The 25,264-nt window shown below is 45.5% G+C and overlaps 1 protein-coding gene and 1 pseudogene across 1 annotated transcript; both read left to right on the top strand.

Moving 5' to 3' along the window:
- The window catches only part of LOC149329043 (uncharacterized), a 7,001-nt pseudogene extending 5,453 nt beyond the window's left edge, over positions 1-1,548 (top strand).
- Positions 1,549-11,260: 9,712 nt separating this feature from the next.
- Positions 11,261-16,186, top strand: LOC149329042 (uncharacterized). The gene is made up of 4 exons (XM_089560142.1): positions 11,261-12,181; positions 13,754-13,822; positions 14,151-14,240; positions 16,085-16,186. Exons 1-4 carry the CDS (start codon positions 11,261-11,263, stop codon positions 16,184-16,186), a joined length of 1,182 nt encoding a protein of 393 aa, XP_089416268.1.
- The last annotated feature ends 9,078 nt before the right edge of the window (positions 16,187-25,264 follow it).

Below are 25,264 nucleotides of genomic sequence, written 5' to 3'. Positions count from 1 at the left end.
CGTGTCGTAGAAACTCCTGCGTCGTCGTCGGCGTCGTTGAAAGTGAAAGAAAAATCCACGAAAACTCCCCAGAAAAGCAGCATAGGACGCGGATGGACCACCTAAGTCACTTAACCTTGTGGTGATTCTGAGCGAACTACGCAGCGTGGTTGCTGACAGTTAAATGAATGAGTGGTCACGACAGGTTGCTAGGGAAGAGCAACCTCTCCCACAGGGGGCTGCACCTACCATGGCAGGGAAGTGGCGCATCGCTTAACCGCTGCACCACTGCGCCAGTAGGGGTATGAGGACCTCCAGGGATCTGTGAATGTTTAGTAGAGAATGACCAATTCTACATATATACGGGCATTAACCCTTTAACTATCGTATCGTGCCCTTAAGGCGGAGTTTATGTGTCCCCTGCAATTAATTCTGTATAAATCCGAATTAACGCATTCCGCATTAACGAGTTCGGTTCGGTTTTTTTTTTCCTTTATTTATGTGCTTCTATTTGCTGTTCTGTATTTGCCTTTTCGTTTGGTTTAGGTTTTATTGTTCTCTGTTTATTCTCGCTATATAATGTATGTACCGCTCCCCTCTGTAATGCTTTTGCGCTTGAGCGTAATAAAATGAAATGAAATCCTTTAACGCTATTGTGCCATACCTTTAAGGCGGAGTTCAAGTGTCCCCTGCAATTTTTGCTCACGTTCAGCATTTTCAGCCGCATCGCCGAATTAGCAAATTTAAAAACAAGGCTCACCTTTGATGTTGACGGCATTCAATTTCGCAGAATAACTCGGCGCCCTGAAATCTAGTATAAAAAATTTGATTAGGCAGATTTACTTAAATATTTGGGTAATTATTGAGCTCTATCATGAACATAATGTACGCCTTGCTGTACAACCTACCTGCACAGACCGACATGACGTATTTCTAAAAGCTCTTAAAACAAAGACTTGTAAACTAGTTAAAACATCACCCTGTATTTAGGCATGTCACTGAACAAAGATACATATGTGTTGAAAACACCAACAAGGAGACAAAAAGAAAAAAGCAACTCACATCTGAGGGGCGTCTTTCAGTACCGACGAAGTTTTTAAGTTTTCTGGGACCACATTTTCACTTTATGCCAATTTTTCTGCAACCTTCAGAAAAGTACGTTTGTTATTAAAGTTTCTTTCAAACTGTGCCGACCGTCAGGTTCTAAGAAATCAATACGGAACACTGAAGTAGAATAAAGTAGCCGGCAGCGCCAGGACACTTTCAAAGTTCACTGTTTAATTAGTACATTCCCGGCATTTTTTCTGAAGCGAATGCATATGCTCAAAATCAAGCACCGTGCAATTAAGTTTCTCGTGCCGATTGCAGCACCTTGAAGCCTGGCGAAAAGAGCTAAAAATATTTTGATGCACTCATGGGCAAGTGCAACTTTGTCGACAATATATGGTCTGTCACCTGTGCTTTCAGATGGCTGGCTCCGTCTTCACGTACACCGTTATCCTGGTGCAGACTAGCGACAAGCTTGCCCAACACGTGGACGCTGGCAGCCTGGTCCAAGCACGTGGTTGACGCAAAGCAACCAGCAACGGGTCGAAATCCGGCTGATAATGTTTCAGCGAAGAATCCTGCAAATACTATCTTTACAGCCCCGGTAATTGTTATTTAGAAGTCGAATAAAGAAACTCACGACGCACTAACCAAAAAGTTGAAGTCCCAACTTGCCGTACTAAATCGTAGCGTTCTTCCTTTTTTCCAAGAACAGTTACTGATTGGAACCGCCTTCCCGCCTCCATAGTCTCCATTTGTGATCCCATTCACTTCAAGATAATTTTTATTGTTGTTGTTCTTCAACTAATGTAACGTACTCACCAATCCTTTCTGTAGTGCCTAAGGACCTGGAAAGTAGGCATAATAAATAAATAAATAAATAAATAAATAAATAAATAAATAAATAAATATTAACAAATAAATAATGCTGAGCTACGGCCGGCTTTACTATATAACTCGAACAAATAGACGCAAAGGATGAAGGGAGGTGGTTATGAAGATAGAAAATCAGCAATAACTTCCTCGCTGCTTTATGGACACCTCAATCGCGCCACTAGGGAAAGAATGCATGAAGCAGTGAAAGAAGTAAGAGAGAAAGAGAGGTTGTAGCAGAGGGCTACGGGTTAATTTCGACCCACTGGCATTCTTTAGAGTGCACTGACATCATGGGCATCCGGAAGGGGGTGCAAGCTAGGAAAGCGGTTGCCCCCCCCCCCCTTGGAATTACGGATATTATTTACGCCCTAGTAGAAAACAACTACAAACCTACCGCCTCCCTCATCCCCGAACATCGGGTGCCCCCCCCCTGGAAAAAGTTCTGCGGACGCCCTTGACTGACATCGCCCTGCACACAGACATTTTTGCGTTTTGCACCCTTCCAAATACTATTCCCTTTGCGCGGATTCAAACCGCGACCTCAAGATTAGCAACCAAGTAACAAAAGAGCTCAGCTTACGTGGTGAGTGGGACAGACGAGAAAATAATTCTGAACGCAGTACAACATCGGCTAACAACCAAATTTTACAGTAACGTGGTCTTCCTCTGTCCTGTATATATAAACACGAGAGGAACAACGTAAGCAATGAGAATACATCAAAACGGTGACACCATGAGACTGCCACTGTACCTCAGTAACACCGCGGTCCCGAACAGCTAAACAACAAATCAGATCAAATCAACTACTATCATTAGTTCAAATCAATCTACTAAGCTTCTTTTAGCTGGGAGCTACAGAAGTAATACAAATACACTTGGCTGCGAAGCTTGGAACCTCACCATCTTGCACTACTGTAGTCGTACTCCTCTCTGGGCGAGTTGGTTGTTCCGTTAACAACAAAATACGCACACATAAACGACACACACAGGAAGCGGGTTGGTGGCATGAACGCAAAGTTTAAATTTTCATGCTTAAGTTTTATGTTCAACCTCGCCTCCTTTGCGATTAGACCTGTGACCCAGCTTGAATGAGTGAGGGAACTAACGCGGGTTAATGACATCCTAGTCGAAATCAAGAGGAAGAAATGGGCTTGGGCAGGGCATGCATGTATAATGCGAAGGACAAGATAACCGCTGCTCCTTAAGGGTAACGGAGTAGGTTTCAGCGAAGGCAAGCGTAGCAGGAGGTGGCAGAAAGTTAGGTTGGCGGATGAGATAAAGAAGTTTGCGTGGACACGGTGGCCGCAGCTGGCAAAGGACAGGGTTCATTAGAGATGCTTGGGAGAGGCCTTTTTTCTGCAGTGGGCGTAGTCAGGCTGATGGTGATGATGATGATGAGTGCGCGTTTTGTTGGTAATACAATCCACTACCTTACTTGCAGCAAAATGGCGATGCAAGTGCTTCTTAAGGTGACCTTGTCATAGGTGCACTACGACTGCAGCCAAAGTTCACGCAGTGAGCACCGAGGCATTGGTTACCAGAGACAATTTTGCTGGCATTATGGTGCTGCCCTTTCAACAGATAATTCGAGAGTCTTAATATAATTCCCGCCACAGTTAGGGAATGTAGAGATATGAAGGTATGGACGCGATGGTAGTTTATGGTAGCGTTGAATGGTAGAGGGCAGATTCATAAAAAGACTCGGGGAAATGGGAACCCCAAGCTGTTTTCCTTGAACTTTTTTTTTGTATAAAAATAAGTCTGCCAAATTGTTTTTGTGGAGCGTCTTTTGCTTATATTAATTTTCATTCATCGCATAGGTGCTGTGAATAATGCAACTCTTCGGTCGCTGAAAGGGATGGATGTCGTGCCAATGCGTTCTAAATTGGTGTTCTTGCGGCGTGTGCCTTTGTAATTTCCCTGTTTACCGCATCATTTGTTTACCATGGATGACTGAGACGTGTAAGGAGTGCTTTCCAAAACGCCATTAAGCGCCAAACGTCGAAACGTTGAAATCTATCCGAAATTATCCACTATTACCAGTCTCATAGCTGGTGTTAACAGCGCAGTACGCAGAGGTGGACACAAGACGAGGACACAAGCGCTTACTTTCAACGTTCGATTGGACGATACAGGGACTCATTTTACCTACTGCACGAAGTCCAAGCACGTGTCACAGACGAGTTAAAGAAAAACATGGGATGTGATAGAGGAAGTTCCATACAACCAAGAAAGTCAAACGACGTTTAACAGATCAAGTTCTTTTTATGTTAGTGGTAAGAATTGTGGACACTCGTCAAGACGACAGAAACATCCAACTGATAGGAAATTAAATAGAAATAGATAGGAAATTAAATAGAATCAGGAAAACACCCGGAGCTTATCCGACCCCAGCTAGTTTTATCCAGCGGTATCCGAGACAGTTCTCAGATAGATGTTGGTTATGTCAGGATAGGGCAGATCTCTTGCACATTGTATAGATCTGTCCTAAAGCATACGAGATACACAAAGAAACTAGGACAGAGGATCTTTGGGAGACTCTAATGAGCAGCTCAAACAGAGACTCAGCTGAGAATAGTCCGGATGGCTGAAAACGCCGCCCGGGTCCAAGGACTCTAGGCGCTCGTATTAAATTAAAGTTAATGGGCACACGTTCTAACACACCGGTCACGTAGCCTAGACATTTCTACTGTGCTTCTACTCACGAACAGACTGCTCACTGTGCTAGTCAAACACGTTTGCACCGTCTAAATACCGGCGCACAAATCTTGGAGGAACAATCTCTGCAGTGAACTCCCAAATTTCTGCAAACTGAAGCAACGCTTTTTTCTGTGTTCATTCCGTCCTTCATTCCTGCATCTTCTTGTCTGTCCCACGTACTCAATTTCGTATCTCGAAGCAGTATAATGTGCAACAGCTTCCGCGCATTCCTTGAAAAGGTTTTTCAGGGTTTAGAACCGCGAATTCGAAGCTGCTCTTCTCACCGTCTCATAATCCATGAACATTTTTACGAGTAAAAATCAGTATTATGTAGTCATACTATTATGCATACTGTTGTCGAATCAGCGACCATGCGGGTGTCATGAACAATTTACAATGCAACGAGCCTTATCAACGTAACTGCAAAACATTAAAAAATAAAGTAATTGGCTGCAAAACAAACGAACAGAAGAAAATGCAAACAACATTCTTATCGTAACTATAAAAACACCATACAGTCGATCCCGCATATAATGGCCGCAGTTATAACGAATGCTCACTTATTGTGAACGAGGGTGGTGACACCGCCAAAATATGCATTAGGCCAATAACACTGAGTCTCAGGTACAACAAACAACCGTGGCGGTGCAACTCGGTCAGGATGAACGAGGAGGTGGTGGTGGTGGTGAAAACATTTATTAAGAATGAACAGGAGGTATGTTTGGATCAGCCCGTAAGGGACCGATCCTTACAAACACTAGGTGGAGGTCCCTAGTATGGGACCCCAGTGGCGGTTGCCGCCACCCGGGCGTGCCCGACTAAGGCTTGTTGGGCCTGTAAGTCGTGGCAGACGAGCAGGGTCGCCTCGCAGTCCTCCCGGGTTGGGTTGGGGATGGGGGGAATAGCGGGGTTGGAGGGGCAGGCCCACACCATGTGATAGGTGTCAGAAGACACTGCACTACAATGTGGGCAGCTGCCGCTAAAGGAGGGGTCAAAATGTTTTAGCGCTGCCGGGCACAGCAATGTATTGAACGAGGAGGCGCCGTGAACTCAGGCTCGGCAGTCGAAAAGCTCGGGCTCCCGGTAAGCGCTGGCACCCGTGACGCCCTCCCCTGAAAAAAATTTGGGGGCCCAAAAAGGCAGTAAAAACAAAGCCAGACACTGCCGATAAAATGGCACTGTTTTATGAGATGCTGCTGTTGAAAACGAATGTCTTGAAAACAGACGCCTGCACTGGTGAAAGGCATGGAAAGTTTTGGAGCGATAGCTGTACTCAGTGCAAAACTCGAGTTTCTGTGCAGTGTGCGTAATGGCATTGAAGTGGCCTGCTGGCTTATCGCTTTCATAGCAATAGGCTTAAGTCAGATGCCGAAGCATAATTTGACTGGCCAATGTGATGGTGTCTCTAAATTAGGCCCGGATCGTTTCAAAATGGGGCCCATCCCACCCAGCCACCAATGTTTGCCACCCCACTTCCGAAATTTGACCTTCAACGATTCGGACCATTACATAGCAAAAAAGATAAGTCCAACTCCTGATTAATAACTTTGCAAAGCGCCACGTGTTGTACTTTCTGGTTGAGGTGAGAACGTTGTTCTCGTCACCAAATGGAGAGTGCAAAATCGAGCCATATGACTTGGGCCTCATTCACGAATACAAGATGCCCGATCATCCAGTTCATACTCAGAGAAATCCACACACCACCTTGCAATGTTCCAGTTTGGATATCTTTGTTTACTGCTGTGGAAATGATTAAGTCCATGTCGATGGCACTGACTAGAGAGTGCATCAGAAGTTGCTTCCTTAAAGCATTCTTTATGGGCCAAAGAACAACTGCGAACACATGAACATCGACGTGAACACACGCGTTAAAATTTTTAGCAACACGTAGCTGATACACAGATGGCCGGAGAAGTCATATGCTGATAAAGCCTTTGTACGCGAAGTATGAGCGCTACCCGGCGACCAAGAACCAGGTAATGATGACGAGGAGGCCGACCAGCCTCTAGTTTCCGTGAACTCTTTAACCACTTTTAGTTATATAGTGTTCTCAAAAGAACCAGCAAACGCGGCTCATCTATAACACAGCGCTTAGCGCCACTGAAAACCTAATGCTGTAGACCAGTCGATGTGCTTTGGAAAAAGAGCTACCTGGCGTCCCTAAGGGCATAACGGTGTCTTAACACTTCGTGCACCCACAGGGAAGGAACGTACGCCACTCTGCAAGCCGACGTTTTCAGGAGGAAGCCATCTTAGCCACGATGTTCCTCCAATATATGATCACTTGCTAGCACAGCCATCTGTTGTCGCCTGCCTCTGTCCCGTCTCTTTTTGCAGTTTTTAGTGCGAAAGCAATTCACGGCGCATTCCGCGGGTTTAAGCGGTGTGTTGCTGTCTGAAGCCTCTGTGTATCAAGTGTAACCGGCTCACCGGGTGAGTGGACACCTCAGTCGCGCTGTGAGTAGGCGGCAGTTGTGCGGCACTTATGCTCCGCGCCTTTCCTTATGAAACAACAGTGCGAATAAAGACGGGGACTAAATTTCGTTGTGTCGTCATTACTTTCGTATCCGTCTTTATTCGCGCTGTTGTTTCATAATGGAAGGTTTAAGCTCCGTTGATTTCGAGGAAATTAGAGGCGCATAACTGGCTCCCTGGTCAGTGGACACCTCAGTCGAGCTTTGATGTACGAGGCGGTGGTGATCGCTTGCAGGAAACCGTGCTTTCGCACAATATTTCTAGCTTAGCAATGCTAAGCTAACCCCGTGTGTATACTTCCGCCACCACCACCACGACCACCACCAAACCGCCAGCCAATTTTTGTTCTTCATAATAACCGTCCCAGTCAGTGACACGCCTTCCTGCAAATGTATTTCATGCCTGCACATCCTCTCGACGAAGAGACAGGATAGAGTCGTTCCCGTCGTGCACTCGTCCTTTCCCTTCTTTCTTCCATCTCTCAAGCCCTCACGGTGACGCTAATGGCGCCGCCGATTGCACGGCAGCTTTAATTTTATGTTCAGGTGGTTGGCGATAGAGTTTTCACTGTTTTCAACGTCTGCGCATAGATCCGATGCCGCCTTACAAAATCAAGTATTTCAGCCACAACCCACTTTGCAGTTGTCCGTTTGAATCACCCCGGATATGTGGCATCACGTACAGATCTACTCGTGCGTAGAAATTTCTCTTCGGAACACTGGTCTTTAAAACACTGGACTTCGGAAGTGCCCACAAGCGGCAGGCCTCGTTTCATTGAGTTGCCTTTTGCTTTGTTGGTTGGTTTGGTTGGTTTATGGGGTTTGACGTCCGAAAGCGACTCAGGCGATGAGAGACGCCGTAGTGAAGGGCTCTGGAAATTTCGACCACCTCGGGTTCTTTAACGTGCACTGACATCGCACAGTACACAAGCCTCTGGAATTTCTCCTCCACAGAAATTCTACCCGCCGCGGCCGAGATCGAACCCGCGTCTTTTGGGTCAGCAGCCGAGCACCCTAACCACTGAGCCACCGCGGCGGCTCTTTTGCTTTGTAAATACCAAAAGCTCACTACTGCTTGACGTTGCTATGCGATCCCTTCAAAAAGTAAGAAATTGTAATCGCAAAGCAAAAAAAAAAGGATTTTATGATTTCAGACTAGCGTGGACAGCACTGGCTTGACCAACTAGAAAACCTTACCTCTGAACTCCACGGGAGTTTAGCTGCATCTTGCTAATCTGTGTCAGAGATTCAGTGGCAGTGTAACTCGGTTGCTGGCCATAGCGTCCGCTGTGCGAGAGAGACAAAGTACAAAACTGCTAGTCAATTACGCGATCTAAATGCACGCTAACAACTCCAGGCGGATGTCATTAGTCACGAGCTGTCCACTGCACAACATCTCATAGCCCACTATGTTGTTCTTGTGCGCTAACATACAACCGATTACTGCCAGGCAATCGTTTGTACAAAGTTATACACAGTCGCTCTTGTATCTCGAATCATTCAGGACCCTTTCGCCTAAACAACATGTCGTATTTATTCACCTGAGGTACGTTCCCTTCACGCGCTTTAAGCGACTAATGTTTCCCGATGCACCCGACCATTAACAACGTTGTTTACGTCCGCTCGGGAAGCCACGTAGGGAAACTACTGAGCGGCGTTTTGCGGCACCGCATGCGATTCGGCTGCTTGTTTTGATTGCCTAGACTAGGGTGCGTGACAAGCGACCTGCCAAGGCCCGTCGTGCACGCAGAGCTTATTTCTTGCCTTATGCCTGCGACCATTGGCACCCCGCTGAATAGCAGTCGCGATGAATTATTCAGCATTCTTTGACGTTGCCGATTATGGGGAAGTTCCCACCTATACATAACTAGACGCACCTTGTTGGCTCCGCGAAAAGGCTGAATGTATATGTCCAGCGACGAATAATAGAGGCCGAGCCGTACTTATAGCGGTTAGTGCCTGCCCACTTCCTATGTCTGCTGAAGAGCAGCCAACAATCTCACTCAGCGAATATCTTCCTTTTCATCGTTTCACGCGTGAATTGGTGATTTACTGCAGACGCCCATCGCGCGTTCCGCAGTGGTTTAGGATGCTTTATGATGCGATATCACGCTCGTTCGGTCATTCAACGAAACTCGGCTATCTCTGGGGAGATCTGTGTGCGAGCAGTAGCATGTTGTTTACATTATCGAGTCCCTCAAGGAACAGATGTACTGGTGCAACATTGTTTAGCGCATATGTATGTTATGACGGGATGACTACGCGAGGTACTCTATAGATGAAGGGCACAAGGCAAAGTTCGGCTGGACGCTCATCACAGGAAACACGCTCAAGTAGTTACGCGAAGTTTGTGGCTGCTTTTGCGCAAGGCTGAGATCAAGACAAGTAGAGATGCACCACTTCCACTGTAGGTGATATGATTCTTTTGACTGCGGAAAAGCATGCACGTGTCTTCGCGCAATCAGTTCAAGCACATCTATGACATAGTTTTGCTCACAAAGGAGATGCAGTCAGCAATGGTTCGAATTTGTTTTAAGGTGCGGCTTTAGTGACATCAATGAAGTGACGACGAAAGTAAATAACCCCAGCAATTTGAGATTACGTTGAAGGATACTCAACATGCCTAACCGGCACAACAATACACATTCTTAATGCGTTCTTGTTGCTTCTTGACAGGGCGTCCTTTCGGTAACATCATTCACCCTTGACATTGGGCTTCGTGAGACTCCGTACTATAGTATATGCATAAATACCCAAAAACATGCAATTAGTGGCGTCTTATTAGTAGGTTGCTAAAACTTCCCCAACTTCCCCAAAATGTATTTTACTTGCAGTTAGTAAGGTCATCAAATACACCACTGCATGCACTCATCAGCATTTCTTCGAGGTTGCTTTAAGTGCAAAAGCTTCCAGTGATTTCCCATTTTCATTACCGTGCAACTGAGTTCTAAACGTTTCTGAGCATAAACTCCTGATCGCAAAGTTTGCTTCATACATAGTGACTACTTACTTCAGGCTGCCGCTAGTCGCACTCTGTCGGCCTGCAAACAAAATGAGAATTGATAGCCGTCGGCATAATCATCATCAGCCTAGATGACCACGCCCAGTACAGAACTGAGGCCTTTCTCATATCTCTTCAATTAACCCTCCCCTATGGCAGCCGCGGCCACGTTATACCGGCAAACATCTTGATCTCAACCGCCTGCCTAACTTTCGGCCATCCCCCGCTACACTTGCCTTCTCTTTGAATCCAGTCCGTTATCTTTACCAACCATTGGTTATCTATCTTGCCTTCGCATTGCGTGCCCTCTTCTTCATTTCGACTAGGATGTCATTAATGCGCGTTTGTTACGGGGGTTGGGGTTAATTCCCGTGTGCACCCAACGTTAATGAGGTGCTCATCATGCTAAATGGCCGCTAAAAAGTAGGACAGCGGAATAATATACTTCAATAAGATCACTTGTTGGTTAAGTTGGTTCATTTTAGCGTAAAGATGGATTGTGCAGAAGGGACAAGCACATTGCCCCGTCTTCTTTCATGTGATTGTAACTTTTGCACAATTCATTTTTGCGATACTTCAATAATTGCGATAGCTCAAAGCAATTTGTTTTTTCTCAATGCATTTGCCACTTTTCTAAACTGACTGTAACTTTTTATATCAAGATAGTTTTACTTCATCCATAAACCGGCAAAAACATCCTGAGGACACGCTGACAAAACCGCGCTTTTTTATCACGCAATACATACCCACTGCACTCGAGTCGCCACAGAGCGTCTTCACCAGAAACACGACATGCTGCGACGCGTTCATGATTTTAGGCATGCTCAACACAGAAAAACAAAGCAATATGGGCGTCAAATTTTTTTCTGTTACAATAGTAGTAGTAGAGCCTCGAGTATTTATTGTGCGAAATGAACTTCGCTTAACTTTTGGCGTTAGTCCTCAGAACAAGGGAGCAACTCAATGGCTAATGTGTGACATGGAGGCCGGACATTTTGTAGAGGTTGCAGGTGAAATAGAAGGGCATGTGAAAAATATATAACAGTGACTGCAAGCGGGATTAGTTGTCAGTGTACATTTCTTGTGGTGATAAAAAAAATATTTTTTTTTTACAGGCAGGCAAGACAAGGTATCTTTCGTCCGAGCTGGACGAGAAGCGGTGCCCGCGGAAGAGCAATCCTTTATGATGAAGCGCTTTCGAAAATACATCATCATGTGCCGGTTCTTTGGATGTCTTTTCATAGAGGGCATTTGGGACCGTTCGCTGAAAAAGGCCAGGGTCCGGATGATTGGCGTCTACACACTCTACACCACTTCATGGGTACTGTTCAGCCTAGCAGTGTCAATAATTCTCATTGGCAAGCTGTTCTTGGTTTCCAGCGTAACTCACTCCTTCACAAAGTCCCTGTTGTTTATCGTGAACAGCATCGTGATGACCAGGGTCACTTTCAACTTCGGGTGCATGATGCGGGGGTCGTCCAGGTTCCTCCAGTTCTTCCGAGACTCGCAGGCCTACGAGAAATCCTCGGGTTTTCTGCCCTTAGAAAACTCTGAGGTTAGAGGGCGCAGGAAACGCTTTCGGGTGAGGAAATTGGCCTACGTGCTTACGTTGCTGCTTAATTACGGTTTGGTTATCAGAGTTCCTGTAGTGACACTACTGCGAGGTGCCGAGAGCTGGTGGCGGCTTGCCGCCATGTTTGGAAGTATCTTCACCGCTTTCTGCGGGTTTTTTTATGATGCCATGGTTTACATCATCCTCAGCTGCTGTTTGGAGGTTCTGGCTGATTACTTACGCGCCGAGATTACAACACTTCGCAGGAAAGATTGCCGCACGCGTCCCTACCTGCGGACCAGCCTTGAAATAGAAAAAGTGAGGCTCAATGTGACCACCATCAAAGATCTCAAGCGGTCCATCAATGAGATCTGGCATCCAGCTTTAGCTGTTTGGTCGGCAGGGCTGGTTCTGATATGGTGCATAACTCTCTATGCTATCGCTACCGGAGACGTTGGGCATCCCGATGTCTGGATGGCTATGGCTTATGCTGTACGAATTTCAATAGGCTACATAGACCTCGTCATCTTGAGCCAAGCGTTGACCGATGAGGTAAGCCGGATGTTTCGCTTGCCTTTGCACATTGCGCGCCATAGAGCCTGGATAACCCACGTTTTAATTATATGCTTCCAATTTCTTTCCAAGACTGCAATGTTAATTTGCTTGGAAGTATTTCTTCTCTACGCTTGTCGGAGAGGTAGGAGGGCTGTAACTAACAAGAACAGTGTCAGGTATAGGTAAGACCTGAAGGAGAGCACGCGACATTTGAATCACTATTTGGAAGGAGAGTTTTCGATGAGCCATTAACTTTAATTTGAAAGTATGTGAAGTTGCAGTAGCCCGGCACAAGCTTAAGTTATGAAAAACACAAGTTTCTGTAACAGTTTACGAGCCCAGCAGAGTAAAAAGAAGTTGGACCCACTAACTTTTCAGCTGCGTCTAATGCATTAACTTCAATCGTCACCCCTCTGAGACCTGTGTTGTCGAACGCATGAGGGTTTGATATCAAATAAGCCCTACGCTATTGGAATCCGAGATGCGAAACCACACACATATAAGCCCACAGACAGTCGCCGTGTATAATCTAAACTCCAATTCATTACACACTCGTTGAATACAGGTTTCCTGTAAGTGCAATTAGAGATGCTAGTCAATATGACGGCAGTCACCGGTCGCATCGTTTCACAAGGTTTGGCGGTGTATTGAATTCTCACCAATCGCTATTACCGTATTGCGGTAGACTCAAATACTGTGCATGTTATTTGGGAAATCGACCGGTTACAAAGGTGTTCACACACAAGGAGAGCAGATAACCGGCCCAATGTTGGAAATGTATTCACAAAGGTCGGTCCTACAGAGGACAAGAGTGAAACTAACCATTTCCAATACTGGGCCTATTACGTGTGCTGCTTAGGCAGCTATGCTTGAAAGTGTATCCAGGCCAAAACTTTCGACCAGAACAATGTTTCATCCCTACTACCGGTCAAGTACGGTGTCATACTTAGCCTACATTCAACAGTTATTGAAGATCAAATTACAATTTAGGACGCTGCATGCCTATCACGCCAAAGTAGCTCTTTCGTGTGATCGCACCAGAGAAACTAACAAGAAACTCTATATAAAGGCAAAGAAAGCACAAAGAAACTCTGCTGTTCCGGTGGCCATAATGAAATAATTATTTTATTTTCCGTGTGCTGTTTGCGATTAGCTGTGCGAATAGTGAAGAGTACTGCAAGACAACTGAGGGAAACGCGCCCGTATACTGCGCATGTCCTGCCTACCGGATTCCGCATGCGGGCAGTGGCTGTGTTTTGTATTCGTCACACTCACCGAGCTTTATCAAGTCTTTTGTTTTGTTATAGAGCAGAACTGATTCTTTTCTACCCCAAACTCTGCAAATCAAGCCTCGCCTGCTGTATGTTCGTTGTTGCCCTCATCACCCCATTCACCTAAAATGCCTCCGCCCCTAATACTCGTTCTTCACTTCCTAGTTTTTATCCTCCAACCCTTCGAATGTTTATCAACAACGAAATGCTGCGAAATAGGTAAAGTGTGCAGATAAGAAAGACCTGGCTCATCACGAAACTTTTTCAACAATGGAAAATGACATATCTTTTGTTTCAGGCCCAAAAGTTGAAGGCAGTCACAGTTCGTGTGGGTATGATGGAGATCGCCGAGTCTTGCCGCGAGCAAGTAAGGCGTGACCATTTCATTTATACCACTTCATGACGTGTTCTGCATTTATTTAGAAAACTGATTGATTGATTGATTGATTGATTGATTGATTGATTGATTGATTGATTGATTGATTGATTGATTGATTGATTGATTGATTGATTGATTGATTGATTGATTGATTGATTGATTGATTGATTGATTGATTGATTGATTGATTGATTGATTGATTGATTCATTGATTGATTGATTGATTGATTGATTGATTGATTGATTGATTGATTGATTGATTGATTGATTGATTGATTGATTGATTGATTGACATTGCCGTTTCACCTCCGAACAGGTGCAGTACTTGCACGACACCATCGATCCCGAGTCTATGTCCTTGACATGTGCAGGCTTCTTCCGCCTCAACAAGTCCCATATCCTTTCTGTAAGTGTGTAATGAACAAACAGAGCAAAATTAAGCGACGGCCTAAAAGGAATTCTCACGCATCGTATGCATGATACTTGCGCCAGGAAAAATAGTATTCGCTTCAGATGTGTATCTCCGCGCCGCACATGGCCGAAGTGACTTACTGTGACTGACCTGTTATGGTGCTCGACATCCTGGACAGAGGAAGGAACGGGGATGAGTAGCGTATACAGCTAGAAGTGGTCATATTCAAAGCGTACAGCGGTATTTAAGTCAGGTACGTTACTGAACATCTGTTGAATATAATAGCAATACAGAGGAAGTAATATAATAGCAACGAAAGACTAATAAAATAAACCAGCAAAAATAAAGAAACTGACGGCTGATGACAGCCACTGAGAGCCGACAATCTTTTGAAGACCTGCAGTCCAACATTCTCATTCATTGCAGTTTTTGTGCAAGTTTTAAAAAATACTTTTTTTCCAGGAGTTTCGCTTTAAAATATGCAGACCGTCAACTTCTGCCTTTAAAAAAATCATCAGGGAACGCAGAAGCAGAGCAGGAGGAGGAAAAATAACAATATTGAAACCATAAGAGAAAACTGCTCTCGCGATTGGCAAGTGGCTGCGCAGCGAGGGCACAATCTGCGTTAAAAATTTTATTCGTGAATGCATGAATAAAAGCATTAACTCAGACTGTGCCCTGGCGTTGCAGCCACATGTCACATGGATCATGGAATCGTATGGACCTTGCCGCGCCAATTAGTCATATACGACGCCCAGTTTCTCTGCAGAGGCTGAATTAGCGGTTGTAAAGCTCGTCAAGCATGTAAAAAGTGTCGTCTTGCTACGTCACACGTGGGCATCGGCGCCGGACCGCCAGTGCGACATGGGCTAGAGACACATGTATAACGGCAGGTGGCATCACCGGCATGTTTCTGTCACGACCATCGTAGCGTCTACTTAACGCCCTACGGCAGCGGGAGCAGCGACCTTTAGTATACGACCAAATAAAATTGAAAATAAATTAATCGTTACAAAATACTCTCCCTGGCGTGCGAGCCCATGATGCCATGCCGAAAAGATGAGGCAAATGCCTACCCGCAAAGCCAATGCCGAGCCATATTCAAGAGAAAGGTAATGGCAATATTTACTTGGGCATTGAGCGTCAATTCGACGCCAACACATCCGGCTATGCCTATTTGGTTTTCGACAGACTGCAAAAGATGCCGAGAATTTCAATGGTAGCTGCATGTACAGTTGCGGAAAGAAGTAAATGGAGCTCGCTATTCCCTTCTAACGCTTTCAGCACTTAATCTGTTTGAAATTGGGAGGCATAACATGTGTACGCTGCTAGGGATCTCTTTCGTAGTTCCTCGTGGACATACAACATTTCTTCATAACTTTTCGAAAGAAGTGATCTTACTTAAGCCAGAAAGGCATGTTCTGTTCTGTTTATTTATGTCGACACCTGTATGCTCTGAACCACCTCTTTCGTCATTAATGCTATAGTGAAATGGGCTTAAGCGACTTGCAAACGCTGAGAATCGCTGCATATTGGTGGTCACCTGGTCATATATTTTCCAGTACTGATTTCTCTTCTTATTGCATATAATGCGACGATCTTTCTTAGGACGCTTGAGCTTGAAGCACGTGCATTTGCTTTACGAGTGCGAAGTAGAATATGACAATGATTGGCTGGTGTGCGCCAGTGTCTTCTTTTTATTTGTATCGCCTGTTGCAAGTTTTGTTCTTGGAACACACACCAATTCGTCCCGCACTACGCTATTCCAAGGCGTTAAAAAAACAGCGGAACGAATGTAATCATGTGCTCAATATTGATGGTGTAATCTGTGCTTTCAGATGGCTGGCTCCATCATCACATACGCCATCATCCTGGTGCAAACTGGCGACGAGCTTGCTGATCACGTGGACGCTAGCAGCCTGGTCGGGGCAAATGCGTGACGAAAACAAGCGAGCAAGGGGTCCAAATCCGGCTGATAAAGTTCGAGCAAAGAAACCTGGAAATATGATTTTTGTAGCACATGTGCTCTAGTAACTCGATCGTTAAGTACTCCAATAAAAAAGTCTCCGCACTTTAACCTATTAACAATTAATGGTCATCTACGGTTGGTTTCACCTTTTACCGCAAACGAAGAGACACGGACAACAGAGCGCGGCGGACGCGTTTCGATGGAGGCGAAATTGTAGAGGCCCGTGTACTGTGCGATGTCAGTGCACGTTAAAGATCCCCAGGTGGTCGAAATTTCCGGAGCCTTTCACTAGGGCATCCCTCATAGCCTGAGTCGCTTTGGGACTTAAGCCTCAACAAACAAACAAAGAGCGGTGTAGTTAGAGCGATATAAAAGACTTAATAACTGTCCACCAGCACGGTGGACATCTCAACAACGCCGAGAGGGAAGCGATGAAGGAAGGACTGAAAGAAGAAAGAGAGAAAGAGGGCCCGTAGTGGAAGGCTGTGAGTTAATTTCGACCACACGGTTTTCTTTAGCAAGCACCGACATCACACAGCTCACAGACATCTTTGTATAAATTGAAAATTGGTTTTTTGAAGAAAATAAATGACGCAGTAAACTGCGTCACATATCTCGCTGGCCACTCGAAGCGCACCGTAAGGGAAAGGATAAAGGAGGGAGTGAAACAAGAAAGGAAGAAAGAGGTGCCATAGTGGAGGTCTCCGGAAATCTGTAATCTTGCGTTTAGCAGCCGAACGCCATGAGCGCTTCGCTGCCGCTATGGGTGGCACAGCGGTGGAAAGGATAATGAACGCAGTACAAGCACCGGCTAACAACCAAGTTTTGCTGTAATTTACTGCGTTTCCGTCTTGTGTTATCGCGATGGGAAGAAATCTATGTGCTATCGCTTTGGGAAGAAATGCGAACAACGCGGCGCCTACGTGCTCTGCTGTTCGAATTTCTTATGATCGCGGTTTCACCTGGATGGTAACAATATTACGTTAGTCGTCCTATAATGCATCACAGACGATTCTAGCGTATTTTTGCCACCACCAAAGTAAAAGCATCATGACAATAAATGTGAACATCGGAGCGCCTACGCTCCACTCTGTTCACGTTTCTTTCCGTCGCCCCTGTACTTGAAAGGACCCGAGTAAGCAATCAAATTATATCAACTCAACTCCTTCTGAGTGTCACTATACCTTGTTAACCCTTGTGGCCTTAGGTAGCGAAAGAACTAAGCTTCTTTTCGCTGAGTGTCAAGGCTTAAATACAAAAGCGCTTACCTATGAAGTTTGAAATCGCACGAACGTCCGCTATCTTTCCTGCGGCTAAATGGTCCTGCAACTGTTTGGATTGGTGACCTCGTCAAAAGCACAGCAGGACTGCAGCCAAAATTCAAACAGTGACAACCTAGGCTGCCAGAGACAACCCTGGTGCCACTATATAGTTGCCTTTTCAACCTATGCCTTAACTGCCTGGATACAGAGTAAACAGAGAGAGAAATGGACGGAAAGGCAGGGAGGTTAACCAGGCGATGCCCAGTTGGCTACCCTACGCTTGGAGAGGGGAACAAAGGGGAAAAAAGAAAAAAGAGCGGCAATGAAATGAGTTTTCTAAGTGTCCAGCGACCATCATGTCACGGGGACAGAGGGCGCGCACTGAAAACTTAAAGATTATAGACGAGAATACAACCCCGAGTCCCTTAAGAATCTCAGGAGCGCTTTCAAAGCTTTCAATACAGAGTGAAAACGACTAGTTGCCCATGTGAAGGTATTACCTAGATGGTAGTTTTTGGTAGCACTGAAATGCTTGGAACATCTATACAAGACTCACTAGACAAAACGCGAACCTACACTACCTTCCTTCCGGGGTATTTTCTTCTCTTCGTATAGGAAGAAGCAGTTCGAATGGCCTTTGTGGAGTTCCTTGCGTTTTTATTTCTTTAAGAATACAACTTTTTTTCCCCTTAAAGCGATGGATTCCTTTCCTTAGCAATCTACGTTGCTTGCTTTCAAGGCGTGTGCTGCAGGCCGAGGCATCGTATGAACAATGGCGGTAAAGATGGCGTGGTTCTCCGCAAAGAAAGCAGAGTGGGTGGTTGTCGGGTGTGCGCTAGATGTCGGCCTTGCGCAGGGGCGCTCGGCGATCGTCGGAATACTGCACTGGTGGCACTGAGGTCAGCAGTACAGGAGGCCTTGCGTTAAACTGTAGTCGCGAAGTGACAGCCGGATGCCACGCAACTTCGGCATAGGTAAGACGGTGTTAGTCGCCTGGTAGAGATGGTGTTTCGACAGTAGCGTCCCAGAACGCATGTTGCACCTTCTCGCGAGCAAGACCGGAAATTGAACCCAGCGCAGGCTGTGAAGGGCTGCAAAATTTGAGAAGTTCTTCACGCATGATAGTGCATACTCAGTTCGTGCAAATCGTCACGGTGGCTCCCGGCGGTAGTAAACGATACGGTGACTGCAGCAGCATGCACGGGCCGGTTGTAAGTCGCAACACGCTTTTGAAAGATCTTCCTCATTACTATGGCCTCGTCAAAGAATGCAGCGACGGTCGATGGTGGCTTAAGCAAGAGGCCGGCAAACAGCTGTTTTTTGATGCCACGCTGCAAGTGCCGGAGTTTCTTTTCTTCAGGCACGGCCGGATCAGCTGTCCTGAAGAGGCCCATCATGTCCTCGACGCACATTTTCACGCTTTCGTTCGGCAGCTGGATGCGGGATTGGAGTGCACACTCAGCTCGTTCGCGACGATCCGCACTGGTGTGGGCCTCCAGCAGCCGACGACGGAAATCTCGTCACGAGATTAAACTTCCTCGGATTTCAAACCAGGGGCTAGCACCACCCTGGAGGCTGAAGTAAACGTTGCGGAGTTTGGCTGCGTCATCCCACTGGTTAAACGTGGCTACACGTTCAAGTGAACGAGCCATTCCTGCACATCCTCGAAAAGGTCCCCACGGAACGTCTTGGTAACCCACGGAGTCTTCAAGGTGTAGCGGGCTATAATGGCACCAGCTTTTTTCAGCGCAATAGGAGCGGCTGTCACTGTGCCGCTCTCTAATGGTCCAAGCTCCGGGAGCAGTAGCTGGATTCTCCGACTGAAGCGATGTACTGGAGTGTCAAGCGGCACAGGGCTGGCGAGACGGCTGCCTGGAGAGCTTTCTGGCATGGGCTAACAGGTACCCAGCACACTCTACCACACAAGATTGTAACGTACCGTTTCTGCCAAAAGTAACCGGACAACGGTGGCTTGTTTCTTAGTCGCGTAGCGAAGCGCTTATGGTGGCCCTTAAGCTTTGAATCTGTGTAAAGTAAGGTGAACCCTTGTCCTCGCGTTTTGAAACCCATCGGTCTTGAGGGGTGCCATAAAGGCTCCGTTATAAGCCGCAGACGCAAGAACGTATTGCTCGGTTACTTTTAGACAAAGGGGGTACTTGTTGGGGGGGGGGGGGGGGGGGGTGCTTTAATGCCATGCAGGAAGTTAAGCAAGGCCAGGAAAGTTGAGGCAGAAATGGCTACCGATCCCACACAGCGCAAGCACTGCATCGTCATTGTCAGCTATGCACCACTTGGCAATGCTAGGTGGTAATATGTACACACCTAGCAGCCTGCCGCAAAGCAGGCTACAGACAAATAAGCAAACACAACGGCTTAAGGCGGGGAATGAACTATATTAATGTCATCGCACTAAAAAAAATGCGCTTGTGCAAAATTTCTGGGTACGTAAGCTCCCGTTGGGGTACCTATGTGAACTGCCGCGGTACGTAGCTTAATGTTCAGCGCGCCAGGCTGCTGAACCTGAAGCCAAGGGTTCGAATCCAGCCGCAGCGGCCGCGTTTCTACGGAGGCGAAATACAAAACGCGCCCATACGCTTTGTGACGGTTTACGTTACGGAACCCTAGGTGGTCGGAAGTAATCCGGAGCCCTCCTCTACGGCGACCCTGAAAGACCACAGTGTTGCCGGGACGTGCAAAAATACAGCATTCGATCAATGTCGCTCCGTCGTATGTATACACATTGTTATCCCCAGTCAGTTTTGTATGCTCTATCATTTATTACCGCTTGGCCAAAACAACATGAAATATTTATTCAGCGGAGGCGCATGTCCTGCACGCGCCATAAGCGACACTTTCGTACCCGAGTGTTTGATGGAACCACGTCGGGCAGTAGGGGAATTATAACAGAGACAACAAATGAATTCTCGCCAAATTATGTCACACTTCCTCACGTTTACAAAACAATGCTCCTTAAGCATTTCGGCAGAGGAATTAAGTGGAATAACAACATTTTGGGCTTTTTTCGTCACGGCTGTCAATAGCTGTGATGTTTCAAGTCCCGATGACGAAATGGAGCGTCACGACGACGCCATCAAAGGCCGCACCGTGACCAATGGTAGTAATTACCACATCAATTGGACAATGCCTCGATAATCGCTACAGAGAAGGGCGCCTGTCATCACTCCTGCTTCTGGAATGACTCCACAGTCAAACCATAACGCATGTTTTATTTCAGATGCAGGCCAATCTTGCGGAGACCTTCGCATGTTTATTGCGCCATCTATGCCGTAATAAGAAACCACCTTCGTCCATCGTTTTCACTGCAGCCCAAGGACGTGGCCCTGAAGCGCCTATCGTATTCATTTTTTTTTTTCATAATTGGCCCACAGCTCGTTTTTCATCTCGGTTAGAAGACTGTTGCCGATGCGACCGACAATTAACGACATCCTTCATGTCAGCTCAGCAAGCCACATCATGAAACTGCTCGGCACAGTCTTCCGGCACTCCGTCTAGATTTGCCGCTTGTTGATGGTCTGAACCAGAGTGCGTGACCACCGACCTGTGAGGAGCTCTCATGCACGAAAAGCTTATTTCTTGTCAAAGAGCTGAGGCCGCTGGCACCCTGCGGACAGGTGCCTGCGGGCGCTATGCATAATTCAGCCCACTACCTTTATTGACCTTGCAGGGAATGGGGAAGTTGCTACGTACGCACCACGAAACGTACGTTGTCAGCTCAACGAAGTAACAGAAAGGAAGGGGTACCCACGAAAAGTAGGAGGCGAGACGTGGTTATCTTCCCCTGCAGTCGTTACGACTGGTATACAGCATTCAACTAACTCTCAACGGGATTATTTTACCTTTATTTGTTTCTCACGTGCGTAACTTTTTCATTGCAGAGGTCGACTCTGATGTCTTTATAAGTTCATCAGAGGTAACCGTCATGCTGATTCGGGTAGTCAGCGACACAGGGCTATCTCTACGGCAGATCTTTATATAAGAGCAGACGTGTCATTTACATTATCGAGTTCTCCAGCGAACCAGTGGCTCAAGGCAACAAAGTTGTTTGTCGCGCACGGGTATGTTATTACGTTGTCACTACGCAACTGCTCATCGGGACGAAGGCCGCAAGACACGTCTGACTGCGCTAACCGTCGTGAAGAACGCTCGAAAAGTTCCGTGGCGTTCCTGTTGGGGTCGTGAGTCTGAAACCAAGATAACAAGTGATGCATAGTTATCGTCGTAAGTGGTATGCTTTTTCTGTCCTTCAAAAGCGAAGATGTAAGTTTTCCCAGTCAAACTAGGACTCCAGTATTGTAAATTGTAAATACAGATCCTCTAAGGTGAGCATCGGCATGCGCACCAATTTTATCTCGCCGGAGGTCAGAAATTAAAGTTATGGTGTGCTATATTCGTCTGTTTTTCAAATGGTAAAGAGTGTAAATAGCATTCACATTTTAAGATTACTTAGTATGTTTGTGGTTTGTGGGGGCTTTAACGTCCCAAAGCGACTGAGGCTATGAGGGACGCTGTAGCGAAGGGCTCCGGAAATTTTGACCACCTGTGGTTCTTTAACGTGCACCGACATCGCATAGTACATGGGCCTCCAGAATTTCGCCTCGATCAAAATTCGGCCGCCGCGGCCGGGATCGAACCCGAGCCGAGCACCATAACCATTGAGCCACCGCAGCGGCGCTGCTTAGTATATAACTTAACCTAACTAACTTATCACAAAACTGAACGTCCTTCGTGAGCCCTGACTACAACTTGCGACAAAATACTTTAAGCAACCTCTGTCTGCTCATCTTGTAGCGGTCGGCACGTCCGATTATGAATAAAGAGCTTAAATGTGCCTGAAAAATGTGCAGCCGATGGATTCTCTATAGCGGGTCGAAAACTATCTATTCTCAACTTGTTTTTAAACTTATGAAATGGTATACCATTATCGAGCGTCCCTGCGATCCTTATTAAAACTGATTCGTGTACAGGAGCCCGAATAGTTAATAAAAACTTGTATCAACTTATTTGTTATCAACTTATTTGTTCCTACAGAATGATCTTAATTCTCTTGAGCGTTGGTGCCACATTAACCGCCTGTCCGTGAACGTCACTAAAACTTGTTTTCAGATTTTCCATCCCCCTCAGAAGTCATTGCCCATCACACCACTTCTATACCTCAATTCTGCTGCTATTTCACCGCAAGATCGAGTTTCTTTTCTTGGTGTTATCATTGACCCTCACTTAAAATTCCATCATCATGTAGCTGAAACGTGCAAGAAAATTTCTTATGGATTACGCGCACTAATTAAAGCCCGAAGCTATTTTCCAGTCCAAACTTTATTATCTCTTTACTACGCATTCATCCACAGCCACTTAAACTACGGTATCTCATCTTGGGGTAATGCCTATCATATTCATCTCTGGCCTTTAATAAAACTGCAAAAGCAAGCCATGCGCATCATAACCAATACCCCTCGAATGTCACCCTCCCGCGTTTTGTTCATAGATTTAAACGTTCTACCTATCTCGGCCCTTTATTTTTACAACCTTGGTATCCTATTCTTTAAGATTCTTCATCATTATCTCCCGCTAAGCATATTTCCTCCCGGCACGATCATGAGCAACACCGTCACTCGTTTTGCGCTGCGTAATAACTTTTTACTACCTAAGGTCAGAACTAACTACGGGAAACAATGCCTTCATTTTTCATCCGTATCATTTTGGAATTCTTTGAACATGGACATCAAACAAACTAATACGCTTTCTTTATTCAAGGTCAAACTAAAGCTTTTCCTTCTTAATTTGTGATTTTTTGTTATGTTATTGATTCTATGTATCGCGGCATCTGTGAGTGTTTTATTTTACATTATCGTGCATTACATTGTTTGTATTTAAATATTTCAGTAACTAATATTACACTATGTGCCTATATTTATTCTGTTTCGTCGCTAGTTTATGTGTTGTGTATTTTATATTATGTTGCTTATTGAAATTTATTTTCATGGGAGGTCCCGCCCGCGGTCTTGTACCATGGGACCTCTCGCTGTATAGAATTGTAAATTTTATTGTATTAATCAATAAACTTTCAACTTTCAACTTTCAACTTTCAAGCTAAAGTTTGTTCGCTTGTATGCAATAGCATCTGTCGATAAAAATTACTGCGCACCTGGTACAATCGAAGGCAGCTGGGATTATACCAGGTGTTTATTTGATTAGTCAATATCAGTTTTTATTTTTAAAGCAGTCATACCTGTAATACATCCGTATGTTTGTGCACGTGGACTGCACACAAAGGCAAGCAATATTTTACGTGACAAAGTGTAATTTAAAGCCGATTACTTGAATAAAATTAACTACAGAACATTATTTTTGGCTTTAGAAAGCTATATTCCGTTGCGAAATTTGAAACCATCAACACGGAAGCTGAGCTAAATTTTTAAAATCTTTGAGCCGGTGTTGTAGTTTGAAGTTGGAGACATCAAACGTGAAAAATACGCTTTTCAAAAAATGTCATTGGCTTAGTCACGCTGCACTTTAAATAAAGTGCCGTCGCTGCGTGTGGTATCGCCACGTGAATTGCGTGTACAGTCGGGGACATAAGTACCTGGACCACGTGATCCACAACATAAGACGATAGCTCTATTACTAGCCGTCGGTTGGAGGCCACACTTGTGGAGGTGAAAGCCAAAATCCTCTTTTTTTTTTACCTCAAGAAACGTCAACTCTAGTAGCAGGATAATAACAAAACTATCGCTTTCGTTTCCGCATTACGCGTTCTAGAGACTTTTGTCCCCGACTGTACACTTTCTACGCCATGAAATGAATAAACGGTGTCTCTATTTGATGCACTGAAAATTCGAACGACGCCGCTCTATCAATGTGCAACCCATAAAACTCAACGTAACCCGCTTTCAAAAGCATATTTTTCACGTCCAATATCTGCACTCAAGATGCCGACTTGGCAGTTTTAAAAACTGTTCCTACCTTCTATGTTTACAGCCTTTCATGCACAATATAATCTTGCGCCGTGCAACCAAAAAGTTAGCAAGTAGATGGGTTAAATTCAGTTAATTAACGGTGTTTCATTTGAACTCGGCATGCACAATCGAGGACAACCGTATCCAGCCCAGGCGAACGGCAACTAAAGCGCAAAGCTTTATTACCGGCCGGTGCTTTCAGACCAATCTTGCCGACGAGAAATTTGAACTTCAGTTCTGTTAGTTTACATCTGTCTTACGGACCAAAATCACCAGCCGCTTGTTCTGCGGACTTATGTCCCCAATAGTGAATAATAATATTATTTATAATAATAGTATATAGTAATAGCACATTTCTAGTACATAATGTTCGCCTTGTCGCAGAGCTGACATGCATAGATCGCACCAACGTATCTTCCACGGTTGTTGATAGAAAAGTCACTATAGATTAGAAAAAAAAAACGATATAAGTAGTGATACCAAGTGTAATGGGGTACTGATTCATCGCGCTACTTGAGGCGCAAAATCTGAGTTTAAAACTACATAAAAACATTCTGTTTTCTCGACTTATTTACCCCTCTCTTAAATTGATCTGAATCACACGCAGAGGCCTATAGTTTTCTTCGTCAATGCAGCTGTCAGAGCACTCTTGCGACGTCCTGACAAATCATCCCAGTACTGCTTAGTGCGCTGTAAATATCCAGTGCTATAAAAACTGATGAACGGCGCCGATCCGTGAGCTCATCGCGACCCTCTTGGGACACATTCGGGTGGCTTTTGAGCTGTCTCGAATAACAGCAAAACATGCGGCTA

This window comes from Amblyomma mixtum, chromosome 9 (genome assembly GCF_055824585.1).
Source record: "Amblyomma mixtum isolate Tamu chromosome 9, ASM5582458v1, whole genome shotgun sequence".
Classification (NCBI taxonomy): domain Eukaryota; kingdom Metazoa; phylum Arthropoda; class Arachnida; order Ixodida; family Ixodidae; genus Amblyomma; species Amblyomma mixtum.
Note: the sequence above shows the minus strand (reverse complement) of the source record. Positions and strands in the feature narration are given on the sequence as shown.

Bases quoted from the DNA above. Each gene is read 5' to 3' on its own strand.
- LOC149329042 (XM_089560142.1), top strand. From the start codon at position 11,261: ATGATGAAGCGCTTTCGAAAATACATCATCATGTGCCGGTTCTTTGGA. The intron at 13,823-14,150 runs GTAAGGCGTGAC...ACCTCCGAACAG, and splicing joins CCGAGTCTTGCCGCGAGCAA to GTGCAGTACTTGCACGACAC. The intron at 14,241-16,084 runs GTAAGTGTGTAA...CTGTGCTTTCAG, and splicing joins ACAAGTCCCATATCCTTTCT to ATGGCTGGCTCCATCATCAC.